At 40.4% G+C, this 9,936-nt stretch overlaps 2 protein-coding genes and 1 long non-coding RNA gene across 4 annotated transcripts in view; all 3 read right to left on the bottom strand.

Moving 5' to 3' along the window:
• Positions 1-4,605, bottom strand: part of LOC123509610 — a 7,491-nt gene extending 2,886 nt beyond the window's left edge. Inside the window, exons 1-5 of one of the 2 annotated variants that reach the window (XM_045264045.1) lie at positions 4,290-4,598; positions 3,886-4,064; positions 604-700; positions 294-317; positions 1-26 (exon numbers count right to left, since the gene is read on the bottom strand). The exon at positions 1-26 is cut by the window's left edge and continues 10 nt beyond it. In XM_045264045.1, coding sequence (XP_045119980.1) covers positions 1-26; positions 294-317; positions 604-700 — 147 coding nt within the window. In that variant the 5' untranslated portion in view covers positions 3,886-4,064; positions 4,290-4,598. Of the gene's footprint in view, positions 27-293; positions 318-603; positions 701-3,885 lie in introns of both variants that reach the window. The other variant, XR_006676236.1, reaches the window with a different exon arrangement.
• A 403-nt stretch (positions 4,606-5,008) lies between these two features.
• Positions 5,009-6,679, bottom strand: LOC123509611. The gene is made up of 4 exons (XM_045264046.1): positions 6,464-6,679; positions 6,202-6,298; positions 5,880-5,915; positions 5,009-5,215 (listed from the first exon to the last, which is right to left on the bottom strand). Exons 1-4 carry the CDS (start codon positions 6,662-6,664, stop codon positions 5,202-5,204), a joined length of 348 nt encoding a protein of 115 aa, XP_045119981.1. The 5' UTR covers positions 6,665-6,679; the 3' UTR covers positions 5,009-5,201.
• Positions 6,680-7,854: 1,175 nt separating this feature from the next.
• On the bottom strand, positions 7,855-9,704 carry LOC123509619. Its single transcript, XR_006676243.1, has 3 exons — positions 9,679-9,704; positions 8,743-8,851; positions 7,855-8,144 (listed from the first exon to the last, which is right to left on the bottom strand). It is a non-coding gene; the product is annotated as an uncharacterized LOC123509619 (long non-coding RNA).
• Between the last annotated feature and the right edge of the window lie 232 nt (positions 9,705-9,936).

Here is a 9,936-nt window from a genome sequence, read left to right on the forward strand (position 1 = left end):
TTTAACAAAACCGAAGCTCAAACCGCCTGAAAAAATAAAAGAAAGGTATTCAAAAAAATCTTAGCAAGCATTGTCACACACACACACACACACACACACACACACACACACACACACACACACACACACACACACACACACACACACACACACACACACACACACACACACACACACACACATACACACACACACACATTCGTAATCTAACGAAGAGGTCGACCAAACAGTGGCAGGACATTTGTTTCTCTGTCCTTCAAAAGAAAAAGAGCCACTTAGGTGCTCAGACTTACTTGCTCCTCCTCCGAAACCATAATCTGAAAAGAGAAATATTAAATAATTCAGTTAAAAAATAATTCTCTCTCTCTCTCTCTCTCTCTCTCTCTCTCTCTCTCTCTCTCTCTCTCTCTCTCTCTCTCTCTCTCTCTCTCTCTCTCTCTTCCTGATATCCATGACAAAAATCTACTGATACTGGAAATTGAGAAATCCCTTGAGATAGTGGGCGGTCACTGGCTGTGGTCGTATATATATATATATATATATATATATATATATATATATATATATATATATATATATATATATATATATATATAAATGTACCGAAATGAATGTGTGGCCTTCCAATTGTATGTGGGTAGGCGTTGGCTGTCGCCGCTATCACCATCAATAGCACCACTGCCAGGACAGTGCGCCACATCTGAGGAAGAGGAGGAATGTGAGCGGGTGGAAAGGTGGGGGAGATAGGAGGAAAGAAGGTAATAACGAGGGAGAGAGGTGAGGTTAGATAAATGGTGTAAAGTGAAAAGAGAGAGAGAGAGAGAGAGAGAGAGAGAGAGAGAGAGAGAGAGAGAGAGAGAGAGAGAGAGAGAGAGAGTGTGTGTGTGTGTGTGTGTGTGTGTGTGTGTGTGTGTGTGTGTGTGTAAGTGATGATATTGGAAAGGAAGTGGCTGTATCTATCTGAGAAAGTGAGAAGCGTATTGCACCTTGTGTGGATGTTGAGAGGCAAGGAGTGTGCTGGGGCTGTCAGTCAGTGGCGGCACATAATAAGGATGGACGTAGTTGAGGATTGGAGGAATGAAGTTATATTAAGGAAAGAAAGGCAATAAAATTATGCCTGAGATAAGTAGTTTGTGGGGATAAGATGTTGAGGGCCGAGAGGTGCACTGGAGCAGAGTGGTGGTTTATAATATGTTTACATAAGGCGTAATTGCGTCTTTAATCTCTCAGTGTTTCCACATTTCACAACTTTACCTAAATAAGAAGTATCTTAATTAACTAAGCAAATAAATCTCACGCAAGAATATATATATATATATATATATATATATATATATATATATATATATATATATATATATATATATATATATATATATACGTAGTATTTTCGTAAGAGAAGAAACCAGCTAAGGTCAACAAAAATTGCAATTAGAAACTAAGTCCTACATAAGTGCCGGTCTCCCGAATAGGGTCAAAAGAGTAAGCCAGAAGAGTGGAATATTTTAAATGTCTTGAAACCTCCGTCTTGAATTAGTTCAGGTCAAAGACAAATGGAAATACAAAAGCAAGCAAAGGGTTCCAGAGTGTACCAGAAAAAAAGTATGAATGATTGAGAATACTGGTTAACTCTTACATTAGCGAGGTGGACAGAATAGGGGTGAGAGAATGGAGAAAGTCTTGTGGAACGAGGCCGCGAGAGGAGAGGAGGCATGCAGTTAGTAAGGTTAAAATAGCAAATAACGTGAAAATAGCGGTAGAAGATACCAAGAGAGGCAACACTGCGATGGTGAGAAAGAAGCAAGAGGTAATCGGTCAGAGTAGAGGAGGTTATAAGACGAAAACTTTTGATTTCACCCTATCTAATAAAACAGTATCAGTGGAACCCCAATACATATGAAGAATAATCCACACGGGCGGATAATGTCCCTGTACAGAGTTAGGTGTTATTGTGGGAGGAGACGAGATAAAAAGAAAAACTGTTGGACACCATAGAAGCTATTTTACCTAGAGGTGAGATGTAAAATTTCCAGTTTAAATTATACTCAAAGGACAGACCTAGAATATTCCGTGTAGAAAAGGAGAACAATTGAGTGCCATTGAAGAAGAGGGAATTGTTGTTTGGAAGGTTATGTAAAGTTAATAAATGCGATTCCAAGGCTGGAGTAGGAGTCACCATATTTCATTTTGAGTGAAGGTTGTGTGTAGCAAGGTGCATACGTTCTTGTGTAAGGAAAAAGAGATGTGTTCGGATGACAGGCCGTGACTATCCCTTTGTGTTCTGATACACAAAAGGTGATAACCAAAGTTCAGTGAATTCTTAGTAGCTTTAATAATGAATTTACAGCACCCTCTGAACCAGTGCTTTAGACTACACAGGAAGTCATTATCGTTTAGGCAGTGTCTATTGTCGTGAAATGTTTATATAGAGTATATTTTCAACATGATACTCTTACTATTGTGACATTTCTGACCCATAGACGTACATAAAAAGTAATATGGATCCATGTTGAGATAGCTAAATGAATAACTAGATAAAATCTTGAGTATATCAGTATACCAGTTTAGATGAGATGAAAACAGTTAGAGATGAATAAGTAGACAGATAAAAGATGATATCATCGTGTAAGTAATTAACAACTGGAATGAGGAAGTCAGGTGCACGACATGCTTGGCGAGTCACCATGGCTGTCACATGACTCTCTTGAGAAGGATTAACATTTTATTGGTCTGCACGTCCACTCCAGACAGAGAGAGAGAGAGAGAGAGAGAGAGAGAGAGAGAGAGAGAGAGAGAGAGAGAGAGAGAGAGAGAGAGAGAGAGAGAGAATAGAAAGGGAAAACATAAGAACAGGAAAATGAGAGCAAAATATGAGGAAGGATATATTATAAGAGTAGAAGAAAGAATAATAAGAAAGATGATAAAAACGGAAAAGGTAAATAAGTAATACCATGAGAAGAGAAAAATAACAAGGAGGAGGAGGAGGAGGAGGAGGAGGAGGAGGAGGAGGAGGAGGGAGAGCATCTACGCCAAAGAATGGAGGAAAGAAAGATGAAAAATGAAAGTGAAAGAGACAAAGACAGCAGAAGTAGAAAAAATGTTTTGCACGTTCTTACACCTTTATTGACGTGCATTTAAATTATTAGAGAGCTTGCGAAGCTAAAGAGAGCTCAGGATATATCGCTGTGTGGTGCTGACACACACACACACACACACACACACACACACACACACACACACACACACACACACACACACCGCGTAGTGTAGTGGTTAGCACGCTCGACTCACAATCGAGAGGCCCGGGTTCGAGTCCCGGCGCGGCGAGGCAAATGGGCAAGCCTCTTAATGTGTGGCCCCTGTTCACCTAGCAGTAAATAGGTACGGGATGTAACTCGAGGGGTTGTGGCCTCGCTTTCCCGGTGTGTGGAGTGTGTTGTATGTGGTCTCAGTCCTACCCGAAGATCGGTCTATGAGCTCTGAGCTCGCTCCGTAATGGAGAAGACTCGCTGGGTGACCAGGAGGCGACTGAGGTGAATTTCACACACACACACACACACACACACACACACACACACACACGATATTGTCAGGAAAAGCTCAGCATATTTTGTTCTGTTTTACTGATTCCTTACACACACACACACACACACACACACACACACACACACACACACACACACACACACACACACACACACACACACACACACACAATGAGAATATGACACGGATGTTAACGAAACAATGGCAGGACATTTGTTCCTGCATGTCCTTTAAAATAAAACGAGAAAGAACCCTTGACATGAAAAAGAGAAAAGTGAGGATGAGTGATTGATGATATAGGAGAGGAGGAGAGGAGAGTGTCTGCCTGAGCTACGGTACCTTGTGGGGATGTTGAGGGCGAGGGGTGTGCTGGGGCTGTCAGTCAGTGGCGTGAGAACGCTCTGGCTGTGGGCAGCTTGCTGTGTGAGGCGCCTATGGTGAGTGATGTGTGTGTTTGTGTGTTTATATAGAGTATTAGTGCGTCTTTAGGCTCTCACTGTTGCCACGTTTCTCACCCACTGAAATAAGTCAAAAGATATATGGATCCATCGTATCAATATTAAAGAATAGATTTAAAAATAGAAACTTGAATATATATAAATGTACCAATAAAGATAAAAAGGAAACCTTTGTTAAAGATGAGTGATTAGCAAGAGAAGCAGTTTAAATCCACGTTTATGTAATGAAGTGTTGGAAAAAGGAAGGCTGGTGCGTCACACGCCTGCCCTATCACCGTGACTCACGTGACTCTCTTGATCAAGACTTATTTCATATTGCTCTGTACGTTTCATCATTCCTCTTCCCCTTCTCTTCACGGATAGGATGATGAACACATGAAAATATTAATCATTGAGTGGTTGAAGGATATAAAAAGAACGTTAGCTTTTGTATCCCTGGTCTTGTCTTCCTCCTCGTCCTCTTATTAAGTAAAAAAAAAAAATCTTTGTCTTTGCTAATTTGACTTCAACAAATCAAAGAGAGAGAGAGAGAGAGAGAGAGAGAGAGAGAGAGAGAGAGAGAGAGAGAGAGAGAGAGAGAGAGAGAGAGAGAGAGAGATTTAAAAATATCATAAAAAAAAAAATGGCGGGAAGAGAAGAAGGAAGAGAGGAGGAAGGTAACAGCGCTGTTGATTAATGCGATGCTGCATCATGTAAGGTATATAAGATAGAAGGCCAATGAAGAAGGAAAGATAAAGACAGATCGAGGTGAGACGAGTGATGAGGGCAGGACCTAATTAATATTCAGTTCATTTTTTTATTGTCACTAAAATTCATAAAAAAACAATGGAAATATATTGGTGATAATTTCCTCCTACTCCTCCCCCTCCTTATCTTCCTCCTCCTCCTCCTCCTCCTCCTCCTCCTCCTCCTCCTCCTCCTCCTCCTCCTCCTCCTCCTCCTCCTCCTCCTCCTCCTCCTCTTCTTTCTCCTTTCATAGTTAGGAGAGGATATACAAACACTTATGATCTTGCAAATTTAGTTTCGAAAATCAGAGGTACAAGTGTAATGCCAATGCATGTAGTGTTTAAGAGTGTGGTTCAGGGAAAGAAGGGAAGGAAGGAAGGGAGGGAAGAGGGAAGAGGTGGTCCCTGGTGGTCGTGGTGGTGGTGCTGATGGTGGTGGTGGTGGCAGTGGTGGAGTGGTGATGTGCTCGAATTAATTGCCAAGTCCTGGAAGAGAAAAGTGTTAGATATGCATTCTGATTACATAAAAAGAAAAGAAACAACAACAACAACATCAGAATCAGCAGCAACAAAAACAACAACAATAATAATAATAACAACATCTACAACAGCAGCAAGAACAACAACAACAATAGCAATAATAACAACAAAACAACAACTCACAAACAAGAAACTGGATAACAACAATAACACTAAAAAGAATGGTAATATTAATAATAATAATAATAATAATAATAATAATAATAATAATAATAATAATCATAATAATAATCATAATGATAATAACAACAGTATTGATAATAGAAAATGTATATAATAATTAAAGTGTTTTATATTTCTATATCTTTACCTATCTATTAATACAAACACACACACACACACACACACACACACACACACACACACACACACACACACACACACACACACACACACACACATACACACACACACACACACACACACACACACACACACACACACACACACACACATCCACGCACACACACACAATCATATAAACACACACAATCATATAAATACACACACAAAAAAAAAATTAAGCACGCCTCATCGAAAAACTGGCTGGATATATTCTTCTTAAAAAAAAAACGAGAAAGAAAAACCTACTTAGGTGTTTAAAACTTACCTAGTCCAAATCCGATACCAATACCACCTCCCATACCTGCACCTATACCTGAAAAAAAGAACAATTCAGTCATCTAGTTGACAAAGCTCTCTCTCTCTCTCTCTCTCTCTCTCTCTCTCTCTCTCTCTCTCTCTCTCTCTCTCTCTCTCTCTATCTATATATATATATATATATATATATATATATATATATATATATATATATATATATATATATATATATATATATATATATATATATATATATATATATATATATATATATATATATATATATATATATATACACACACACACACACACACACACACACACACACATACCCATAGCACTCCAGTGAGGCAATTGTGGCTGGGCGTCGGCTGTGGGCGCCGTCCCCATCACCCCAAACTGCACTACTGGTAGGATGGTGTGCTTCATCTGAGGAAGAGGATAAAGAAGGTGAAGGACGAAGGAGGAGAGAGGAGGGAAGAAGTTCATGGCGAGGGAGAGAGAGAAGAGTGAAGATAGATTAGAGTGAGGAAGAGGAAAATGAAGCAGAATCGAGAGAGAAAAATAAATGTTTGGTTGAGAAGCGTATTATACTTTGTGTGGATGTTGAGAGGCGAGGAGTGTGCTGGGGCTGTCAGAAAGTGGCGGCAGGACACTCTGGCTGTTGGCGGCTTGCTGTGTGAGGCGAGTATTGTGAGTATTGTGTATGTTTGTGTGTCTATATAGAGTGTTATTGCGTCTTTCGGTTCTTATTGTTGCCACATTCCTCACCCAATGACATATGAAAAGGTGCATGAATTCATCGACATTGAGGTAGTTAAATAAGTTGATGAATAAAAATCTTAAATATATTATTATACTTGCACATATTAAAGAAAAACCAAGAGATTAGCATTTTGACAGAGAAACATTAAATCCACTTACGAGTAATTAATTAGTGGAAACAGTAAGACTGGTGCGCCACACGCCTGCCTCGTCTGTCACCATGACTGTCACGTGACCCTCTTGAGGAAAACTTGGCTAGATCATATTGTCCTGCACGTTCATCAGAGAGAGAGAGAGAGAGAGAGAGAGAGAGAGAGAGAGAGAGAGAGAGAGAGAGAGAGAGAGAGAGATATTAAAGGAATGAAAACAGAGAAATAGAAATAAGAGAACAGGAGGAAGAGTGAGAAGAGGAAGAAAATAAGAAAGGAGGTAATAGTGCTGTTCATTAATGCGAGGTTGCATCATGTAGGGAAGAAAAGATGGAAGGCAAATGAAGAAGGAAAGATGAAGCGGTTAATGGAATAAATAGAATCAAATTTCAACAAATTTGACGGCTATCACCTTAACAGAGTGCGCTACACAAATCAGTCAGCCTGTCAGTCAGTCAGTCAGTCAGTCAGTCAGCAAGTTACCCAGTGTCAGCCATCCAAGGAAGACGTCACGGCCTACTTTACAGATGATATACTGTATGCTAATTGTGTGTTCTCTCTCTCTCTCTCTCTCTCTCTCTCTCTCTCTCTCTCTCTCTTTGTGACAATTTATGTGGATGAAGATGAAAATAAGAGATAACAAGCATCCTCCTCCTCCTCCTCCTCCTTTGTTTAGGTGAGAAAAAAAATTATATAACAAATTTAATTCCGAAAAAATGAAATCAGATACACAGGCATAGAAAGTGAGAGAGAGAGAGAGAGAGAGAGAGAGAGAGAGAGAGAGAGAGAGAGAGAGAGAGAGAGAGAGAGAGAGAGTGCGTGTGTGTGTGTGTGTGTGTGTGTGTGTGTGTGTGTGTGTGTGTGTGTGTGTGTGTGTGTGTGTGTGTGTGTGTGTGTGTGTGTGTGTGTGTAATTCACTAATTCACTGTTTGATCTGCTGCAGTCTCTGACGAGACAGCCAGACGTTACCCTACGGAACGAGCTCAGAGCTCATTATTTCCGATCTTGGGATAGGTCTGAGACCAGGCACACACCACACACCGGGACAACAAGGTCACAACTCCTCGATTTACATCCCGTACCTACTCACTGCTAGGTGAACAGGGGCTACACGTGAAAGGAGACACACCCAAATATCTCCACCCGGCCGGGGAATCGAACCTCGGTCATCTGTGTGTGTGTGTTTGTGGCTAAATCAGAGGTACAAAGGTGATGCCAATATTTCTAATGTTTTGGGGGTGTGGTTCAGGGAAAGAAAGGAAGGAGAGATGGGAGGGAAGAGGAGGTCGTCCATGGTGGTGGTGGTGGGGACGTCGTCACTGGTGGAGTGGTGAAGATGTGTTCGTATTATTTGACAGGTTCTGGAAGAGAAAAGTTGAGATTAGAACCTTGACTATGTAGGTAGAAAAAGGGCAAAAACAACAATGGCACCAGCAATACCACTAGAACCAACAAGAACAACATCACTACCAAAAACAACAAATCAGTAATAACAAAATGGAAACTCCAAAAACAACAACAGGAATGGTAAAGATAATAATGATAATGATAATGATGATAATTATGATGATAATAATAATAATAATAATAATAATAATAATAATAATAATAATAATAATAATAATAATAATAATGATAAGTAGATAATAATTAAATATTTATATCTATCTGTTTACCTATCTATCTATCTACACACACACACACACACACACACACACACACACACACACACACACACACACACACACACACACACACACACACAATTTGAATATCTGAGGCAGTGCTTGATGAAACAGTGGCAGGACAATTGTTTCTTATTTCTCTCTGATCAACACTTGAAAAGAGAAAAGTTTGTTACGTATTTGAACATTTCTCTCTCTCTCTCTCTCTCTCTCTCTCTCTCTCTCTCTCTCTCTCTCTCTCTCTCTCTCTCTCATATCAGTGTCATAAATATACCGAAATTAAATTCTGGCCAGTCATCTGAAGGTCGTTTCCGGTGGACGTGGTTGGCTGTGACCGCCATCACAACCATCACCAGCACCATTAGCAGGACGGTACGCCACATCTGAGGAAGAGGAGGATTGTGAGCGAGGGAGGGTGGAGTAGATAGAATGAAAAAAGGCAATAGCGATGTAGAGAGATGAGGATAGAAAGATAGGTTAGACTTAGAGTGAAGAAGAGGAGAATTAAGACAGGAGCCGAAAAGAGAGAGAGAGAGAGAGAGAGAGAGAGAGAGAGAGAGAGAGAGAGAGAGAGAGAGAGAGAGAGAGATAACAAAGGAATACACAAGAAGGCTAACAAGCATCAGACCTTTTGGTTCTTTAAGGCTTCTTGGTAATTAGGAAGGCGGTGGCGTAGTGGATAAGGTGATAGCGTGGGATCGGGCAGACGTTCATGCGTAGGTTCGAATCCCACCACGTACCGCCTTGAAACTTTGCCAATTGTCGAGTGGTTTAAAGTTACCTACATGTCACCATGATACTCAGAATCTAGTTGGTTACACCAAAGACGCGCTTAGGTGATGATATGGGCCCTAATATGGGTACCACTATAAATATAATAGCGCTTCCCATACTCAAGTTTGGAGCGCAATAGGGCATAATATATAAAATGAAAAAAAAAAAAATACTTCTAATTAGCTACAGAGACAGAACAGCACAGGAAAAGGCTCCTTCTTACCCACCACTTGGTTCAGCTTTCTTTAGTACGGAAAATTTGACATGAAATTTTCACAGAAAACGAGGAAACACAACGGTGAACTTTACATGTCTATCCGAAAGGAAAAAAAATGACAAAACAATAATAGAAATAATGTCATGTGTAAGTATTCGGACAAGAAGCTTTTGAGTATATATAGTATATAGGAGTGTTTGCCTGAGTAGCGTATTGTACATTTTGTGGATGATGAGAAGCAAGGGACACACAAACATCCTGACCTCACTCGGGTCGGACGTGTGACCTTGTGCGCTCTCGGGCAGCCACGGCCAGCCTGTTGGCCTCACCCCCCCTCCCCCTTTGTATAAGTTATTAATAGGTTAATTAGTGCTCGCCCTAGTGTTATAATACAAACAATTTTGGATATTATAAGTGAGTGTACGTCTGGACAAACAGTGAAATGAGTGCTGCAGTGCTAAGCTACGGACGCGATGC

Source organism: Portunus trituberculatus, chromosome 27 (assembly GCF_017591435.1).
Source record: "Portunus trituberculatus isolate SZX2019 chromosome 27, ASM1759143v1, whole genome shotgun sequence".
NCBI classification, from domain to species: Eukaryota; Metazoa; Arthropoda; class Malacostraca; order Decapoda; family Portunidae; genus Portunus; species Portunus trituberculatus.